Below are 21,154 nucleotides of genomic sequence, written 5' to 3' on the forward strand. Positions count from 1 at the left end.
ATATATTTTATGTGTAAAATGTTCTGCTTATAAAATATTTTTTTAATAGTGATAGTGTAGGATATGATGAAATAACTAGTTGTAGTGAGATGAGACTGGTGGTAGAGAGAGTGGTGAGGTAATTGTGGTGGAAAAAATCGTAGCAGTGAGATGAAGATAGTGAAAAAAAAAAATGATGGTGAGATGACATTAATAATTGAAAAGATGGTAATGATAGTGAAAAAGAAGATGATGATTAGATAAAAATAATAATTAAATGATATTGTACGTAAATTGTATAAAATATTTTATAAAATAAAAATAATTTACAGTAAATAAACTAAATTTAAAAATTAATTATAAAATATTTTTTATTAACTAATTTTACTGTAAAATATTTTAAAAAAGCAAATACTTTAATGTAAAATATGAACATGGAAAAATTTGGAAAACATTTTGCAAAACAAAGGGACCTTAACTGACAAATGTTTTACTTCCCATTGTGCTTATTGGCCGTCGCTTACTGCTATAATTGCCATCTACACCGATGCTCATCAATTCATCAAGCAAATCAGAACCATTAAATCAAACAGAATCTGTAATTCCAAGTTGATTCAAATAGAGCCTGTCTCTTCTAGTTTGCAGAGCAGAATCCAAAGAGCGAACGCCTAACATTGCACACCCAGAGCCGAGCCATAGGAAAACTTCGCTTTCTAACGGCCTGGCATATGCTTTCAAGTGACAGTTTCTTATACTCGACAAAATATTCCATAACCATTGCCCCTCGAGCGAAAGAGAGTGAAATAGATTTCCAAAACTTCATCAATGTAAGGAAGCTATGTTGGTATACAACAATACCATTTACTAATCATCCTCATCATCACTGTCATAGTTCTGGAATAGGGATTGTAGCCCAGTGCTTGTATCATTGCCTTTACTCTCCTCCACTTGTTTATTCTCCACTGGCTTATTACTGTCAGAAGATGCAACTGGTTTCTTTATCACAGATATCCTGATCATCGGGGATCCGAAACTGGGTTTACTATCATTCTTAGTCCCTGAACCGCTTGAATTTTCTGTTGACAACCAAAGAACATGAATGTCAGACTCATCTAGGATTTCATAATAACAGATGAATGTAACAAGTAAAACAAAAGGTAACAATCCTAAGCTGAAAATTAAGATCCTGGTGATGTGTAGGAAATCAAATTTTCTGACGTAAATGTTTCTAAATACACTAGCATTTGAAGGATATTCTTTTACATAGAGCATTAATAACTTCTATTTGGGACACCAACACACGTTTTTTCTGAATACATTAGACCTGTCATGCAGACCACCAGAAAGGCAGTGAAACATTTTGAATATTAAAATATACTTTTTTGCAGGAGATGTTCGATATTTAGCAGAAATACACTGAACATTTAGCCACAGAAGTGAGTTTGAGAATATTCTAGCTATCTATGCTGTTCTTGCCTCATAGTTGTCGCATTATTCAAACATCATAGTCAATCTACCGATATTGACAAATGAATAGCTCCATTCAATGTCAAACAAGGAGCTTATATATAACTCATCTTTTCATTCCTTGCTTCTAATTATGAACTCCAATCTAACTGCACTCCAAGAATTTTAGTTCTGTAAAAATTAAGGAAGGAAAAGGTAAAAGACAGATATAGAGTACCTTTGTTATTTGAGCTATCTGAAACACTAGCTTTTGTTAATGAATCTGTTGGTTTACTTGAAACTTCATCAGCAACTTTCCTCTTCTGCAATGCATGCAGGCAAGAGTTCAAGTTAAGGAACCATTTAATCTCCACTTAAAGCCATAAATTGCTATATTGGAAGTTTAATACATTGCAAATGAAAAAGAAGAGAAAGAAGGGCAAATATAAATGGTTCAATTACGCTCATGATGAGTGCAGTAGATGAAATACTTTATAAAATTGACAAAGTTGATGCATGACGGCAATGCATCCAGACACAATGCTTGAAGAATGTAAAAGGTCACACAGACAGACTGTATTTCCGATAAATATGCATTCAGGTAAACTGCTCCTTGTGCCTAAATGAATAAGGAGTCACTTAATTAGTATACTCCAAAAAGTCATTACCATAACATTTTCTCTGAACTGGAATTGTAGAGATGGAAAGGTTGGAAAGTGGGACAGTATATGGAGGAATAAAGCTATTTTTTTATTTTGTTTTTTTGGTAGAGTGAAAAGGTGCAAGGATGGAAGATAATTGTAGGAATATTAATGTTTTCACAAGTATGGGCATGGTTGCGAAATATTCATATATGTTCTATATCACCCCTTATTAATACTCTTGACCCACCTGTCATAAATATGCTTCCCTCCTGCTATGTCTTTGCAGTTGTAGGTTCAGCTACGGCTATATGATCAAAATTCAGGACCAGTGAGCCAAAAGCACAAGATTTAATACATACACCTTCGCATCCCTTTATCTATCTGAGTTCTAAACTAAAAACTCAATCCAAGAAAAGTTGATTTCAGTAGGAGGGATAGATTCTTGAAGTTTGGAGCTAATTAATTGAATATTTCAGTTTTTCTATAGGTAAACTCTAAAGCATACACACTAGCTCATTCCTACAAAGAGCATCTACATATTTCTTTCCAAATTCAATGCATCCAAAGCTCCATCATTATATTTTCTAAGTGATAAACGCAATCAAAGGGCAAAGCCTCCACAGCAACAATAATTAAAGGGGAACAATAGTCATATTTGCAAATAAAAGTACAAAGACGGTGGATTTAGCTTTGAGATTAATCATTCCTTTCCTCTGGAAGAAGTAAAACATGTGTTCTATAACCATTTATATTTTGAAATTATACCGATGGGGAAATTGCCTAGGGTAAAGAATGCATGTGAAAGTTTACAACCACATTTGATTCGTTTTCTCATAATTTCCTTTAATGATCACACCAACTATATTCTGTATCATTCATATTTTTCTCATATATCCATAAAGTAACTAATAAAAGGAATAAATAGAATTACAGGATTCTCATACCTTGAGCTTGTCATTTGACATGTTGAACTCTTCATCATCATCAGAATCTTCATCAGAAATTCTTCTAATAACCTCCTTTTTGCTTTGCTTTAAATTTTAAAAAGAAAACAAACCATGTATGAGCAACCAGTCATATAGACGAAGGTAAGCAAAGGAAGGGGATTCAAAAGAGCTGGTTAGGAAAAACTAGCAAGTACAGAAATTGAGCACTAACTTGGAATATTGATTTTATAAGAGCTTCATCCTCTTCTTCCAACTTCTTCTCCTGTCAGCACATAAATCCATTGCCGGTGTCAGAACAAAGGCAATACAACAGAGAGATAAAAAAGAAAACGTTCCCAGAAGAAAGCAAGCATTATGCCTGCAAGAATCTCTATTTTGGATTTCACACATTCACATGTAAAAGCACAGAATGCACATAATGCTTCGCTGCTTTTCATTTCAATGAACTAAGAGAGAATATATCGAATAACTGAAACTCCATACCTTTTCAGAAGCAGTGTGCTGCAAAGCCTCGAGCATTGCATCTACACTGACAGTTGCATGCCGGGACTGCAAACCAAAAACAAAAGTCAGTACAGGAAGACAAAAATCACCAGAGCATAATTTTAACCAATAACATCAACCCAAAGCATCAAAATACCAACTCCCCACAAACCAATTACCTTCATAGACTTCATTTCGTCAAGTGCAGCAAGAATGTCCATCTCTCTTTTAGAATCCAAAGTTCTATTCTCCAATGATTTCATGGCATCCCCCATCTCTTCAGCATCCCTCTTCTTCTTCTCACCGTCCAGCACCTACCACCACAAACAACAGCATTATTTTCCAAACAAGCAATCCTCACATATAAACAACAACCAAAGTACAACATGGTAGCTAATATTTTTACCTCGTCCTCGGCACGCCAAGGTTCAAAATTCCGCGTGGCACCACTCTCAACTGTATAATCCGAGTTTTGAGGATCCGTCTTCATTGCTATCTCGGCAGAACACTTGGTACACTTGAAGTAAAATCTAAATATTTGTATTCCTAGATACGTCTGCAAAAAAAAAAAATTCACAGCCAAAACCCAAAATAAATAAATAATCATAAAAAAAACTACGATAGTTAACTGGGACAAACTAAATCCTGATTTTTACCTCGCCAATTACGTCTTCTTTGCGAGAATTAAACTTGGTGCCTTTATAGATGTAATTACCACAAGTATTGCAGCGAATGCTCATGGGAAGCATCATTCGGACCTTGATTTGCTGGTTCTTGGGTCTTCGGATCCTGGGTAATTTCGATGGATCAAAATCTGGGGGGTAGTACTTGTTTAACACCTTTCTTTCTCCCATCTTCTTTGCTTAGTTACTTGCCTTCTTCTTCTTCGAATGAAATAGAGAGAAACAAAACCCAAATTACTGCAATTGATTGAAGATTGGGTGTTCGGAACGTGAGTAATCAGGGATTAACTGACTTGATCTTTGAAATCGTAAAGCCGGAGAGAGACGCAGCGTGATAATAAATTAATGATGAACTAGATAACCGGCCTAGGCTGCGGTTCCGAACAAAATTGTTTTCAACGTAAAAAATATGTCAAGACAAGAAGGAATTCTCAGAAAATGTCACTAGAGCGTGTATAAAAGTGGAATAAAGATTATTTTTAAATTGTTTTTTATTTAAAAATTTATTAAAATAATATATTTTTTATTATTTTATATTAACATATTAAACTAAAATAAAAATATTAATTTAAAATTTTTCCATAAACAATTTAAAAATTTTAAATAACATAGTTGGAACTTGGACCACAATGTCAAATAATATCTTAATCTAATTTGAGGTTGACTTAATTAAAGGGTGTTTAGGAGTGTGGTTGTGGTTGCTTTTCAAAATACTTTTCACTCAAAAAAGTGTGCCAACAATATTTTTTTATTTTTTAAAAATTATTTTTGAGATCAGCACATCAAAATGATTTGAAAATATAAAAAATATATTACTTCAAAAAAAATTTTCAAATTTTTTCGGAAGCGCTTTTGAAAAGCACTCCCAAACAGGCTCTTAATTTAGAACATATTTGTTTTTGCAGCCACATCATGTTTTTCAAAAATAATTAAAATTTTATTTTGTTTTAAATTAATTTTTTATTGTTTTTAAATTATTTTAATACGTGGATGTCAAAAATAAATTTTAAAAAATAAAAAAATATTTTAATATATTTTCAAGTAAAAATTAATTTAAAAATTAATTGTTACCACAATGTCAAACACGGTAATAGATCTAAAAACAACATTAAAAAATAATAAAAACATGATTTGATTTAAAAATAAATCTAAGATCATTCATTCTCTAAAACCGAGATCCTTCCCATAATTTGTTTTAAATATTCAAACCACGACTCATTGAATTGATTCGAGTTCATAACTTAACATGCAAAAGTCACAATCCAAGCTATGAATTGAACTAGTTTTAATAAAAAAAATTAAAAAACAATTTTTTATTTAATTATAAAGAAATAAAGTAGACACTCGTAAAATTAAACACGAACCAAATTAAGACATTTGTTTGAGATCACGATAAATATAAAAAAGCAAAACAAAATAAATTATAAAATCAATTAAAAATAAACCTTGTGTTGTAGGATGAGGTCGAAAAAAAATCAATAAAAACTTAATATAAACATAATGTTGAAATATAAAATTAGAAAAAAGATAAAAAGATAAAGGAAAAAAAAAAAGCCTACACCCATGTGCCTGGGCCATCTTTTATTTATTTTTATTTTCAAGTTCAATCCTTATATCAAATTAAAAGATTTTATTAAGTGCAAATACATAATTAGACTTTTAATTAGTGAAATTATATTTATTAAGGACTTAATTGGTGAAAAATTAAGTTTGGAAGTCTAATTTGGGTGTAATTGAGAAGATTAGAGTTTTAGATGACCAAATTTAATTTTTACAAGTTAATTTGGTGAAATCAGGGATAAAATTGTAAGAAAATCAAAGTTTTTGGGGTTAATTAAGGGTCAAATTGAAGAAATTCACAACTAATGACTTTTTTTAAAAAAGACGCTAAACTTTGGGGACTTAATTTGGTTAAAAATCAAGGTGAAATTGAAGAAATTAAAAGTTTGAAGGTCCATTAGGAAATTAAATTGAAAATATCTAAGACCAAGAACTATTTTGTAAGAAAACACAGAAATTTAAGGATCCAATCGCAGAAGACTAAGGGTGAAATTACAAGACAAACAAACTGTTTTGTCTTCTACCATAATAGCTTGTTAGAACACCTGATGATTTTCATATTGTTGTAATCATAACTTGAACATCCAATTGCTAATAGTTAACACAGAAACTCCCGTTAGGAGTCTGCAGGATCTCCAACTCTTCATTGAACAATTCTCATCGATAATTTTCTTCACACCCCACTTGTATGTCAAGAGTATATGTTGTGAAACTCTGTATAACTCTTTAGCTGGTTGAGCACTCTTACTCCGCTGCAAGTACTGCTCAACCTAGTGCTACTCTCGTTTTAACTCTTCTGATTGTCTTTACTTAAATATACATCCATGTGATAAAGACAAGAACTTTTGATAAACATTATCTTCAAACCTAACAAACTACTAATCATGTTTCACAAAAACATTTCTCCAACAGTTATCTTTGGATAACTTGTATTTATCTTCTTTTAATAAAACTTATCTAAGCTTTTTATATAATTTATTCAAACAAACTAGGTAATTACATAAATAATAAACTTGATAAATTATTTATCTAATTTGAATAAACTAACAATCTAAACAAATTCATCTTTATCAACGCAAATATCATTAACTAATCAATGCCAATAATTTTGACATTTATAATCTCTCTTTTTGGTTGATTTGTGACAAAACATGTTAAAGATGAATTAACATGCAAGTAGTTCAAATAGTTCAATCATAAACATATACTTCATTAAAGTATTCCTGTAAGTATAATTGAAATAATGTTATGTAGCATGAGAACAATTAATTTTCATGCAATAACATCCTATCAGTTTCTAACATGTTTCATGCATACATTTCATAATTTATTCAAAGAACACTTCATATCGCATGTTACATAATAAATAGTTCATAATATGTTCGAAAATTATTATGCATTAATATTATTATGCAACTACATGCATCAAGTTCAGTGCATCAAGTATTCAACATAGAGGTTCTTATACTAAAAAAATATCCAAGTTATTATAGATAAGAATATTCAATATTCATTACTGATTAAAAATCAGTAAAATTTCATAACAACAAAAAATTCTCTGATAGGGCTCGGGGCTGACTGTTGGCTGCTTGTGTGGTTGTTGGTTGGTTGCTTGCATCTTTGTCTTCCTTTTGGGTTGACATCAATCATACTCCTTATCTTAACTAATAACATATTGATGTACTTGTTCGACATCTAAGTTGAGTTGAACAAGTCTGTTATTAACTGCATCAATCCTTTGTTCCCACTTACTAGTAAAACTATCAAACTTGTTTGATATTACTTATAATTTTCTATTATAAAAGGGAGTGGGAGGCTAGTTTGAGGAATCTTAGGCTGAGAGGATGTAGACTTTTCAAGATGTGACCTCTTTTAATTGACCACAACTTCAGATTTGACAATAATTGTGACTAAGATCTTACCATAAATATTTATTATTGGGTCATTATCACACAAAGATATTTTAGCCATGATTGTTACCCTAGATGTCAACCTACTAAAAGGTAAACTCACTTTCTTCTCAATTGTAGCTCTTTGTATGATATCAACAAAGTAAATAGCTAGGATAATAGAAACATCAATAGTAATAACATACATGAACCAAGTTTTCTTAATTGTTAGCTCAATATGTCTTCTAATAGGCTAGAGGTTTGTTAGCATAAGTTTTGCTAATAGTTAGTAAGGATGTAATATAGTGTTAATAGGCAGTCTATATACTTTGGTAGATCATTTTGGTTCTTTAAGGATAACAAACAGATCATTCATCTGAGTTTTTAAAAGGGCTCCTATTCATTTATAGGGAAAGCCAAAATCTGTGATTTCATGTAGTTCATATATCTTTTTAATGATAACATGAGACAACTCAAGGTTTTAATCTATAGCAATAGAAGTAATGAAGTGGTCATCAAGATGGAAATGCTCACGATTGACATAAAACTCCCTAACTACCTCATCATTTAGAGCAGTTGCTCCTTTAGTCAGTTTACCCTATTGTTTTTTTTTTAAGATATCTTTTATAAACATAGATGTGGGATCAGAAAGATCACTTATTAGAGCTTCTTTTTACCAATATGTTCTTTTTGGAGAAATTGGTTATATAAGCCATCTATGCATTAGAGGAAATGAAGCGGTCAATTTTTATAGACTATGTTGTAAATTTAAAGGAACTAGTCACTATTTTAACATTTTGTTCTGTCTTTTGAATATTAAAGGGCTAAACTAGAGTCTTTTTAGGGGATGAGGTCTCCTATTCTTCTTTATTGGTAGAGTTTGAAGTAGGGGTTTCAAGTTTCTTCTTAGCTTTTACTTTATAATATCCCTTCAATAAGAAAATGAATTTTTCATTTTCAAAAACAATAAATCAAAACAAATTTGCTCTACAAATGTAGTGCATAGATGAAAAACACATTTTTTTAACAATCTTCTCAATAAATTTCAGATCAAGAGAGGATATCCTTATTATTTTTGCAAAAATGTTAAATGTAAGATGGAAGAATAAGCAGATGTTGTGTCTCAAAAATTTCTTTTGTATTTATCAGAAGATTGTAAGTAAAGATGAAGAAATAGATTTTCTTGAAAAATCATAAGATGAGTGTGCCTTCAAATAAGAAACAATAAGAGAAAGAGAATGATGATTGCATTTTTTGATAAACAAAACCATTAAATCAGCCATGAAACATCTGTTTTTCTCTTATTACTGCTCATAACTAGCTTCATGATATGAACCTATAACCTCTCTTGACACGTTAGTGTTATGAAAAAGATAGACTTCTTAGACTAACTATTTCCTTTTATTTTTGTTTCATCAATCAATTACGCATATTAATTTCACTTGTTTTTCTCACAAGTATATCTAATTCTACACTTAGACAGAGATATGGACCTATATAAAATAACTTAATTTTCTAGCATAAAAATACTCACAATTGACGATTTGAAAAGAGATGCTTAACATATTGGTCAATCTTTATTTATGAATGCGTATCTTTTTACCTAATCAAATCAAGATGTGAGTGAGAAAGACAAGATTTATGTTTTAAAATTTGTTTCTTTATCTTATTATTTTTTTTATCTATGATATGCTAGCAAGGTATGAGCATATCTTGAAAGTCAAACTTTATGTCAAGACTTAAATACAAAAGATATTCACTCCTAACATAATATTTGATTAACTCTATCATTTCTATTATGTAATTTATTGTTTATTTCCACAGTGAGCAAATGACTTTTCCTTTAAATAATTGAAAATTAGAATAGATCCATACTGAAATGTTCATTTATTTCCACAATGATTTGAATACTTGACCTTTTCTTAAGGATGTGTAAGGAGAAATGTCTTAATAGCTTGTATACTAGGTTCAACTAGCTTTAGTCAATTCAAGGTTACTCTTCCTTAACTGTTAGCATACTTGTATTTAACTCAATTTGAATTTTGCTAATAGGTAGTAAAACAACTTGAATTCCTCACAGTGCTTAAAGATAATATCTTTATTTGGCCTTTTAAAACAGTAACATTTAAAAAATAAAGACCATACTAATAAGTTTTGCCTTGATCTTAGCAAAATGAAATTTGTGAGATTTAGAGGTATAGTTAGGTATAATTACAAGGTTTGCTTTTGTGCTTCAGTGTCAACAACTTGTTACCTTTGTGAAAAACATATAAAAATATAAATAAAAATTTGAATGTACCTGTTTTTGTTATTTATAAATTTTATCTCTTTTAAGAATTATGGCATTTCACATACACAAATGACTTTCCTAAGATATTTAAATCTTAGACCATCTAGAGGTTTCGTGAATAAGTCAGCCAATTGATTTTTGATGTTCACATGTTCTAATGACACAATCTTTAATTCAACCAAGTCTCGAATGAAGTGATGTGTTGTATCTATATGATTGGTTCTTGAATGTTGCACAAGATTTTTAGAGATACTAATTGCATTAGAATTATCACAATAAATAGTCATAGTAACCTGAGAAAAAACATAATCTTCTAGTATCTTTTTCTTCCAAAAAAGTTGTGTGTAATAATTGTCTGCTGCAATGTTCTCGACTTTTGTAGTGGATAATAAGATTGGATTTTGTTTTTTACTCATTCATGTTGTCAAGTTTTCGCCAATATAAAAACACCATTCATTAGTGTTTTTTTATTGTCAACATTGCTTGCCCAGTCAACATCTGAATAGCCACTTAGACTCAATTTTGAATATTTTGAATACCATACATCATAGTCAATTGTAACACTAAGGTATTTTAAGATTTTTTTTATCTACTGTAAGATGTGATTCTTTAAGATTACATTGAAATCTAGCACAAACACCAACATTAAAAGTAATGTCAGGTCTACTTGTAGTAGAAGGCTAGACTAGAGTTTTTTTAAGGGATGAGGTCCCATGTTCTTTCTTATCGGTAGAGTTTGAAGTAGAGGTTCTAGGTTTCTTCTTACCTTTTACTTTATAATTTCTCTTCAATAAGAAAATGCATTAGCCATTTTCAAAAACAATAAATCAAAACAAATGTGTTCCGTAAATGTAATGCATATATGATTATAAAGAGAGGATACCTTACCATTTTTTGCAGAAATGTTAAGTGCAAGATGGAAGACAAAATAGATGTCGTATCTCAAAAAAAATTTTTGTATTTATCAGAAGACTACAAGTAAAGATGAAGGAAGATATTTTCTTGGAAAATTATAAGATAAGTGTCTTAAAACAAGAAACAATGTGTGTGTGAGAGAGAGAGAGAGAGAATGATTATTGCATTTTTTTAATAAACAAAACCATTAAATCATCCATGAAACATCTATTTTTCTCTTATTCCTACTCACAATAAGCTTCATGATATGCACCTATAACCTCTATGGACACATCAGTGTTATGAAGAAAATAGACTCCATAGACTAACTATTTTTCTTTTTGTTTCATAAATCAATTAGGCCCATCATTTTCACCTGTTTTTTCTCACAAGTGTGTCTAATTTTACATTTAGGCAAAAATATAAACCTAAATAAAGGAACCTAATTTTCTAGCCTAAAAATACGCACAATTGACAATTTAAAAGGAGATATTTATCTTATTGGTCAATATTTATTTATGAACACATATCTTTTTAGTTGACCAAATCAATATGTGAGTGTGTGAGTGAGAAATACAATATTTCTGCTTTAAAATTTCTTCCTTCATCTTCTTCTCTTTAATATATGATATGCTAGCAAGGTGTGAGCATACATTGAAAGTCAGACTTTATGTTAGAACTTAGTTATAGAAGATTTTCACTCTTACATAATATTTGATAAACTCTATCATTTCTATTATGTAATTTCTGGTTTATCTTCATAATGAGCAATTGACTTCTTTTCTCAAAGAATTGAAGCGTAGAATGGATTCATACTAAAGTGTTCGTCTATTTCCATAATGATATGAATACTTGATTTTTTCTTAAGAATCTGTTAGGAGGAATGTATTAACAGCTTGTGTACTAGATTCAACTAGTTTTAGTCAATTCAAGATTACTCCTCCTTAACTGTTAGCATACTTGTATTTAACTCAATTTGAATTTTTCTAACAGGTAGTAAAATAACTTGAATTCCTCATAGTGCTTTAAGATAATATTTTTATTTGGTCTTTTAAAAGAATAACATTTCAAATCAATTCTAGCACTAAGATATTTTAAGATTCTTTTAACTACTGTAGGATATGATTCTTTAGTATTACATTGAAATCTAACACAAACACCAACACTAAAAGCAATGCCAAGTCTACTTGTAGTAATGTAAAGTAGACTCCTTATCATGCTTTTATAAAGTGTAGAATCAACACCCTTACTTATATAATCAGTTGGTTTAGACATACATGCTCATAAGTGTATGAACATGACTCTTTCCTTTAACACCACACTTATTAACCATATTTCTAGCATACTTAGATTGGGAAATAAAAATTCAATTTTTGCTACATATGCTTAATTTGTATGCCAAAGAAGTTTAACTCACCAATCATACTCATTTTAAATTCAGATTTCATTTTTTGAAAAACTCATGAGAAAATGAGTCAAGGATATCTATAAATATAATGTCATCAACATAAATTTAAGAAATGAGTAGATATTTACCAGTTTTTCTTACAAAAAAGTGTTGTTAGTTTGTTCTTTTTTGAAATTGTTATCTAACAGATATTTTGTTAATTATTTATATCATGCTCGCAGTGCTTGTTTCAGATCATAAATAGTTTTTTTTCAACCTGTACAAATGATCAAGAAATAAATGATTAGTGAAATTTTTGGGTTGTTCTATATAAACCTTTCATTGTAAAATTCCATTTAGGAATGCACTCTTGACATCCATTTGATACTGTTTAAAATTCAAGTGACAAACAATTATAAGTAATATGCAAACAAATACCAAATGAGATACTGGTGTAAATGTTTCATCAAAATCAATCCCTTCGACTTGAGTGTATCATTGTGCCACTAGTCTTGCTTTGTTTTTTTATGATTATTCCATGCTTATCTAATTTGTTCTTAAAAATCCACTTGATTCCAATATTTATGGAAAAATTATTATCCAAGAATTAACAATATAATCTATCATGGTGAGGTTTATCTAAAGTATACATTCCTAAATGGGAAAATTCAAATCTAATAGGAGTATGTGTTTTTATATATATATATATATATATCTTTTGATAAATTAAGTATCTACAGACATAGGCCTTAATTGAGATCCAGTATGTCCATATTTTCCAAAACTTTTCCATAAAACCAAATTGATTATGGAAACTGGGAGTGAATTAAGGAACCCATACTTATCCTATATTATGCACTAATTATAATTGGGAGGTAACATGCATCACAATTTTTTCGGTTGTGATTTATAATATGGTAAGTCGACTCCAAGAATCGAAAGGCCTTTTAATTATTTACCTTTTTATGATTTCTTAAGAATATTTTCTTGTAATAAAGGTTGAAATATATCGGTGAGAATTAAAATAGAGGAACTGCAATCAAAACATTTCCAAACATATTTCCCTAACTATGTCAACTTAATCAATATCATGAAACCGTATCCACTGAATCCTAAGAAATCAAAGCATATGCAGAATGTTAGTGATAAACAAGGTAACAGAACGTTTTTCAACCGTCAATATATATATATATATATATATATGCACACATTCTCCTCATAATTTGCATGAAGCAAAAAGTTCATTGACATTCTGAAAAAGAACAGGCGGAAAGATGGGTTTGATTTTGGCTTTTGTTAGGGTTTTGTTTCTTACGTTCCTTTTGGTCAGGTACACTGATGCTGGAGCTAGAAATGGCGCCTACAAGGTTTTCAATGTGAAGAAATACGGTGCAGTCTCCGATGGCAAGACAGAGAATAACAAGGTAATGAATAAATCATTCATTAATTTGATATTTCTGGCCATTTCAGATAATCATGATTCGTAGGCATAACTATCACTTGATATCTTAAGGGACCATTTAGTTGGTTTATTTTGGTTTTCATGGCTATTTCATCTTGGGGGACTTTGCAAGTGTTAAGAGGTAGCTATTGAAAAAAAAAACAAGAAGCAGAAGCAACCTCCCTTCTATGAATTAATGTTCTTGTACTGTTTCATTTCCAAGTTTAGTTGCTTTATTGAGTGCATGCTTGCTGATCACTGCCTTAATATATACTAGATTTTCTTTTGTCTTTTTATAAAAAATAAGCACATGCTTATCTTTCAAATCAATTTGAGTTTAGGCGTTCTTGAAAGCATGGAGTGAGGCATGTCAATGGCATGGAAAGGCTATGGTTTTGATCCCAAGAGGAGTATACATTTTGGACTCGGTGCTATTTTTAGGTGAATGTAATGGTTACACGGCATTTAACTTGAAGGGGATTTTAAAGCCAAAAGGCATTCTGCAGACTTCTGATCAGTGGATTACTTTCCGGTATATTAAAGGGTTCTTTCTCGGAGGCGGTGGTACCTTGGATGGAGAAGGATACAAGCATTGGAACCGCCATGATTGTCTCAAAAACCATAACTGCCATCCTCTTGCCATTGTAAGTTCATAGTAATATTAATTCAATTAAAGCCGCAACGCTCTAGATTCCCATGTACAAGTTAATTTGGAACAAATTTATCTTCTTTCAATGGGGGATTTCATTGAATCCTTGAATTAGAGGTGAAGCATATGCTCGTTTATATAGCATCTTGAGTTGAATATGCAAATCACCTAATAATTTTTTATATTTTGGATCAGTCATTAAGACTCGAATTTATCCAAAATGGGATGGTCAGCCATATAAGATCAATCAACAGCCAGAACGCCCATGTGTCACTCTTTGGGTGCGTCAACTTAAACATGTCTAATCTTAGACTATCAGCTCCAGGTGACAGCCCTAACACTGATGGGATCAAAATTGGAAGTTCAGAAGAAATTAAGATTTCCAAAACAAGAATTGGCACCGGCGATGATTGTGTAGCTATACTCTCTGGAAGTAAGAACATTAATATTTCTCAAGTTCATTGTGGCCCTGGGCATGGAATTAGTGTTGGAAGTATGGGAGGGGAGGGTAGTGTGACAGAGAGTGTGGTGGGAGTAACTGTGAAGGATTGCACCTTCAACGGTACAAGTGATGGTACAAGAATCAAAACATGGGCTTCCTCTACTACCGGTGTTGCTTCCAATTTCATATATGAGAACATTCGAATGATGAATGTTGGCAATCCTATCATTATCGATCAAGATTATTGCCCTTACCCTCCCTGTGATATGAAGGTATTATCTTGTTCATAATCTAGCTTATTTTACAAGCTCTTTCCACCATCATGCATGATTCGATCTTGCCAAGATTTTCCTAAAACCCCTTGTATTATGTTGTTTCAGAATCCATTTTTTGCGTAGGAGTTCTTTAATGAGTTGATATGTTCTTGTTTCATGGGAAGCAAGCAAGTACTTTGCCTAACCTTTCTATTCTTTTCCTTTCATGTTCATAGACTCCCTCACGCATTCAAATCAAAGACATTACATTCAACAACATTTGGGGCACTTCTGAATCAAATGTTGCAGTTACTTTAAATTGTAGTCGAACCGTTCCATGCAAGAATATACTGCTAAAAGACATCAGTTTTTTCCATGGTCGTGGAGGTTCTGTAAGGTCGTTATGTTCCAACGCCAGGGGTACTTCTTATGGCCGTCAAAGACCACCCTCTTGCTTCTAGTACCTGGATTTAGCTTGACTGCATATATATAGTTCTTCATTTTGTATGTTCAGATTTATAACTTTGGTCTCCCTTAATAACGTACAGTATCTAGTTTACTTCAGTGATTTAGTGACTTTTGACGGTCATGGATGAAACTGGTTTTTATCCATATTTCTTTGTAATATCGATCACTGAGGCTTAATGATTTTCATTAAAAAAAATTAAGGTGGTTATTGAAGGGTTTTTTTCCCTTCTCTCGAAGCCTTGTCATGGTTTTGCGTATTGAGTTGAAATTAGACTTTCTGTACATATATCTGATCTTTTTCTTCTTCTTTTATGCATGCATGATGTTGTGGATTTATAGCATTGCGCAATCAAATCAAGACACCTTCTTCGGCATGAGAATATATAGACAGAATTTTGTAGCATGAATAAAATGAACTCGATATCCCTTGCTTTATCTAGCCACAGAAATTTCCAATAATTTATTTCACTCAACAAAAACTTCTGAAAATAAGATTTAGTTTCAGATATGGTGAATGGATGGTTATGGTAATTTGTAGTCTCTTATGGAGGAATGCAACTGCAAACTACTAGCATTTGTTACTTTGTTTTATTCCCCGCTGATTTTAAGTTTTGAATTGATTTTAATAGTTTGCAATATCGGGGATAAGCATAAGAATTTCTATGTTATGGCTGTATGTAATATTTTTAATCCGAACTTTATGTATATGCAATATTATTTGAATAATTGTTTAAAATTTTTGCATAAAAGTACTTTTTGAGCATGTTATAAATTGTTAGTATGATACAAGTTATAAATTGTAAGAACACTGATAACTATTCACATATTAACTGATTGTGTCTACAAGAATATTTATTTGATCTAAACTTTATGCTTGCTAATCCATGTTTTTGTGTTTTGTCACAAATCAAGTCGAAGGGGTAGATTGTAAATGTCGTTTTATTGGTTTAGATTACTGAATATCCTTTCATGATTGGTAAGAAGATAGTTGGTTTACAATAAAAGTTTATCAAGATCTCCTTTGTAATTATCTTATTAATTTAGTTAATATAAGAAACACTACCAGAAAAATCAATAAATACAAACGAAAATACCGATGGAATATTTTTGTTGGTAAATTGCCGACGAATTTTACCGACAGAAATATTTTCTTGGTATTTATCGAGGGAATTACAGTGAAAAAAAAATAATTAAAATAAAGTAAAAAAACAATGGCGTGCCATTTTTACCAACGGAATTAGCGAAGGAATAAATTTTGTCGGTAAAATCTATCAGTAAATTCGTTGGTAAACCGTGAACATTGTTCATCATGTCAATTACAAAGGGAATCACCAACGGAAAAATTCTGTCGGTATTTTCCAGAGAGTTCTGGAATTATTCACTTCCCAATTGCACTATTAATTACTATTCTTTACAGACAAAATCACTGACTGATTGAAAAGTCGTCGGTGTTATTTGGCGGTTTTCTGAAAAGTTTCGATTAAATTAAAATTTTAAATTAAATATTACAGACGGAATCACCAACGGATTAAAAAGTCGTCGGTGATATTTGGTGGTTTTTGAACAAATTTTATTAAATTAAAATTTTAAATTAAATATTGCAGACGGGGATCATCGACGGAATGCTTAAAAATATTAATATTTAATTATCCATCAGTAAAACCGTCAATAACACGCCATAATAAAAAGCTTAGAATCTATAATTTCACAACAGACATGGCTCATTTCTTCTTCTTCTTCTTCTTCTTCTTCCCCTTCCCTATATGTAAAAAACATCAATATCCATTTATTTCTCTTATATTCTCTCCTCAACTCCTTCTCTTCTCCTCCATGCTCAGATATGTATTCTTCTCCTTTCTTTTTTTTTCTTCTTAGTTTTTTTTTAATTAATATACTTTACGAATTTGTTTTTTTTTCTCTCTTCTTAGCTTCACTTGCAACCACATTAAGGTAAGATTTTTCTTTTTTCATGTTTTTTTCACTATATTTGTTATTTTATTTTATTTTTAATTGTTTTTGTTCTTAATAATTGTATGAATATTGTTGTAGGATTTTTTTCATATGATTTTCTTCTTTTTTCCAAGTGTTTTGAGTATTATAGAGTGTTGATTTATATTAATTTAATTATTTTATAGTTTTGTAAAATGGATTTTTAAAAAATATTTTTAAATAATTACCGACAGAATTATACACGGTTTTTTTCCGAGGGGAATACCGATGGAATGAAGCGGATAATTTTTTTTGCGTACCTTTTCCGTTAGTAAATCCATCAGTAATAATATTTTTTTATTACCAACGAACTTACCGACAGAAAAAGAATTACCAACCTACAGATAATCATTTCTGTCAGTGATTTTGTTGGTAAATTAATTACCAACAGAATGATAGTACAAATACCAACGGAATATTCTGTCGGTAAATCTAAAGATTATGATAGTGAGATAAGTTCAGATAGAAAAGAAAAAGTTATCCAAAAATAATTTTATCAGTGTTTTAGTAAAACACATATGTTATCAATGTAACAAACTAGGAAGCTTGAAGATTATCTTTATCCTTATCACATAAGACATATATATAAGGAGGGTTAAGTCTGAAGAAAAAGGTGTTTTAAAGGAGAGTTTCATAACGTAAAAGTAGCAATTATATTGAAGTAAGTGTGCCAATCAGCTAAGGAGTTTACACAAAGTTACGCAACATATATTCTTGACACATGATGAATGTGTAGGAAATTCTCGATTATAAGTGGTCCCTGAAGAGTTGAAGAGCCTGTAAATTCCTATAAGGAGTTCTTATGTGAATTGTTAACAACTGGATATTTTAGTTAGGATGAAAATAGTTTGAAGAACATCAAGTGTACTGACAAGTTACTACGATAAGAGACATGATGTAGCTCACTATCTCAACAAGTAAGGTAGGATAGATACAAAGGGTTTGTGATTAGAGATACTCTTCTTGTAATTTTTCAAATTAGTGAAAAGTTATCTATCTTGAAAGGGCTTTTTTTTTTATCTTTTGAAGAGTTATTCAAAAGGTTTTCCCTTCATAACTAAATATCTTGTGCATTAAATTTTTCTGTGTTTTCTATTTATTTGGTTTCTAATTAGTGTTTGCAAAGTGTTATCAGATCATTTGTTAAGAGGTAGTAAACAAGAAAAAGACTTTATTTATATATAACTTTAACCCATTTTAGATTGGGTCTTTCTATTAGATTTTGAGTTTCATCAATTAATTAATGAATTTTTTCATATGAAAGTCATGTGACTCATATATAATTTTTAAAAAAATATTTTTTTTTATTCTTGCATGCAAAACAACTTTCTAAAGTTTTGTTGTTGTTTTTTTTTCCATGGATTTTTATTATAATTATGGATATTTATATTAGATTTAAATTTTTCTATTTAAAAGTCAAAATCATCTAAGAATTCAAAAATAAGTCAATAAGTCAAGGATTTAGATCAATTTGTGCCCAAGTCACATCACTTTTATATGCAAAAACCCTATAATTAATGAATGAAACCCTACAAAATCTAATAAAAAAACTCAATTTTAAACAAGATAAAGATGTAGGAGGTCCATTCCAAATTTTTTAGCAGAAGGACCCATTTATATATGACTTAAAATTTAAGAAAGGTTTAACCCATTTAGCCTTAAAAGATTCAACAGTGTCTAGAGTTCAGAATAGTCTTAAACTTTTTATGCAAATCATATAACTTCTAATTAGTCCTATATTCCTAGAAAAAGAAAAGGGCAATGACAATGGCATTGAAGAAGCCTAATGGTTGGGACACTTGTTTAAAGCGTACAGAGTATGGGCATATAGGATATTAATACTTCACTAAACCTAAACTATATATCAAAGTGGAGAATGAAAAACCAATTCAAAATGTTGATAGAGAATAAAATAGAGAATAGTCGATGAGTTAAAATGCAAAAATAACATTGGAAAAAGCAAGACTAACGAGAGAGAAAAATGAAAGCAAGCTGTAAGTTTAAACCAGCATGCTATGAGACTAAAATAACCTTCTACACTAGCGATTGATGAAGTTATAAATGTGCAAGAACACATCAATTCCTAGTCAATGAAGACTTTGAGTAAGAAAGCAACAAATATTTTGCTCCCTAGAGATCATCAATTCGAGTTTAACAAATCTTAAAACCACTAAAGACTTACATGGTCGTTAACTTCAGGGCCCGTGAAATTAGTTTAGGTACGCGTAAGCTGATCCGGACACCCACATTAATCTAAACAAAAAAGCAACAAATATCAGTCACTTATCTGCAACATCAATAGTCAAATATCATTTTCTAGGCTCAAAGCTTAACGACATGTTGACGCATGATGAGTCGAATACAAAGTCATTGAGAATTTTAGCAAAATGTTGTTTTTACTTATTACTATGGATACAAAAGTTATGCTAAATCCTATGTTAAAGTTATTGACTTTGCTTCTATCTGTTTGAAAGTGTGGTTGTGGTTATTTTTCAAAGTGTTTTTCGTGTTGAAATACATCAAAATGATATTTTTTTTATTTTTTTAAAATTATTTTTGAGATCAGCGCATCAAAATAATTCAAAATACACAAAAAATTAATTTAAAAAAAAAACAAAATTTTAAATTTTTAAAAAATACAATTTGCACCGCATTTCCAAATTGTGTCTAATTCTATTCATGACCAGGTTATACATATATATACATATATATATATATGAGAATTACACAGGAGAGGACATTTCACACGTGACAAAACAGTAACAATGGTTGGAGAAAGGCGATGCTGGACAAGCTTGAAGAATGTTGCTGCCATGTTTGTGCCTAGGGATAGCAATTGTACCCATCTCCTTTTACCCAAACAAAAACCGGGAACAGAGAGACTTTTGCCAGAGGATGTTCTCTGACTTGATGGAGCTTCATACCCAATTCAAAAATGTAAATAATATATTATATTTATAATATTTTCAATATATGTCTAGCATACAATAATTGATGTAGTGTTTTTTCTAAAATTATCTTGATTAACTTTGTTTGATAAATATAAAACATATTAATTATCATAATTTATGTATTTTATTTAATAAAAACTGGTCATGAATGAAAACTTTCTTTATAAAAGAATTGGAAATCACCTTTTTTATATAAATAGAGAGGGATATGAAAGTTAGAAGACCTCCATGAAGATGGAGACTCTGCTAAACTTGCTAATTGGCTAACAGAAAGCCAGAATTCCGGTCTCTGTTCCTCATTCCACAGTAGCCTTGTAAAAGCCCTAAGACCATGAATGCTGTTCATATTGCAATATTTTTTTTATTAATATAGGTGTCCGAACGGTCAGCTTGCATGCACCTCAATTAATTTTATAGGTCTTGAAGTTAACAACCATGTAAATCACTATTAGCTATAATATTAGTAATCATAGGACTCAAACTTAAAATTATAAAAAAAAATAAATCCCTTAATTTCAAACTCTTATCACTACGTAACAATAATTTATTAATATTGCAATATTATTCTTCCAATAAATGGTTAGACTTCGTGGCCCCAAATTATTATCTCGGTACAAGTGTATTTATTTTAGCTTTTATGGTTGAGTTTGAGGTTGGATACAACCTATTTATACACAAAACTCAACCACAAAAACTACTTTTTATTGCTTTTCTTAGCTTTTTTTGATGAATTCCATACACAAAACTCTACCTCCACC

At 30.6% G+C, this 21,154-nt stretch overlaps 2 protein-coding genes across 2 annotated transcripts; one reads left to right on the forward strand and one right to left on the reverse strand.

The window, feature by feature from the left end:
* Positions 1-537: 537 nt before the first annotated feature.
* LOC133686619 (uncharacterized) lies at positions 538-4,608 on the reverse strand. The gene is made up of 8 exons (XM_062106989.1): positions 4,156-4,608; positions 3,906-4,055; positions 3,679-3,813; positions 3,500-3,565; positions 3,228-3,278; positions 3,014-3,100; positions 1,664-1,748; positions 538-1,055 (listed from the first exon to the last, which is right to left on the reverse strand). Exons 1-8 carry the CDS (start codon positions 4,351-4,353, stop codon positions 844-846), a joined length of 984 nt encoding a protein of 327 aa, XP_061962973.1. The 5' UTR covers positions 4,354-4,608; the 3' UTR covers positions 538-843.
* Positions 4,609-13,476: 8,868 nt separating this feature from the next.
* LOC133705298 (exopolygalacturonase-like) lies at positions 13,477-15,449 on the forward strand. The gene is made up of 4 exons (XM_062130463.1): positions 13,477-13,626; positions 13,985-14,287; positions 14,488-15,006; positions 15,225-15,449. Exons 1-4 carry the CDS (start codon positions 13,477-13,479, stop codon positions 15,447-15,449), a joined length of 1,197 nt encoding a protein of 398 aa, XP_061986447.1.
* The last annotated feature ends 5,705 nt before the right edge of the window (positions 15,450-21,154 follow it).

This window comes from Populus nigra, chromosome 1, assembly GCF_951802175.1.
Source record: "Populus nigra chromosome 1, ddPopNigr1.1, whole genome shotgun sequence".
Lineage (NCBI taxonomy): Eukaryota > Viridiplantae > Streptophyta > Magnoliopsida > Malpighiales > Salicaceae > Populus > Populus nigra.

Coding starts and splice junctions, on each gene's coding strand:
- LOC133686619 (XM_062106989.1), bottom strand. CDS start 4,353: ATGGGAGAAAGAAAGGTGTTAAACAAGTACTACCCCCCAGATTTTGAT. Junction 3,101..3,227: donor TTATAAAATCAATATTCCAA/GTTAGTGCTCAA, acceptor TAAAATTTAAAG/CAAAGCAAAAAGGAGGTTAT. Junction 1,749..3,013: donor TGTCAAATGACAAGCTCAAG/GTATGAGAATCC, acceptor CATGCATTGCAG/AAGAGGAAAGTTGCTGATGA.
- LOC133705298 (XM_062130463.1), top strand. CDS start 13,477: ATGGGTTTGATTTTGGCTTTTGTTAGGGTTTTGTTTCTTACGTTCCTT. Junction 13,627..13,984: donor GCAAGACAGAGAATAACAAG/GTAATGAATAAA, acceptor ATTTGAGTTTAG/GCGTTCTTGAAAGCATGGAG. Junction 15,007..15,224: donor ACCCTCCCTGTGATATGAAG/GTATTATCTTGT, acceptor TCATGTTCATAG/ACTCCCTCACGCATTCAAAT.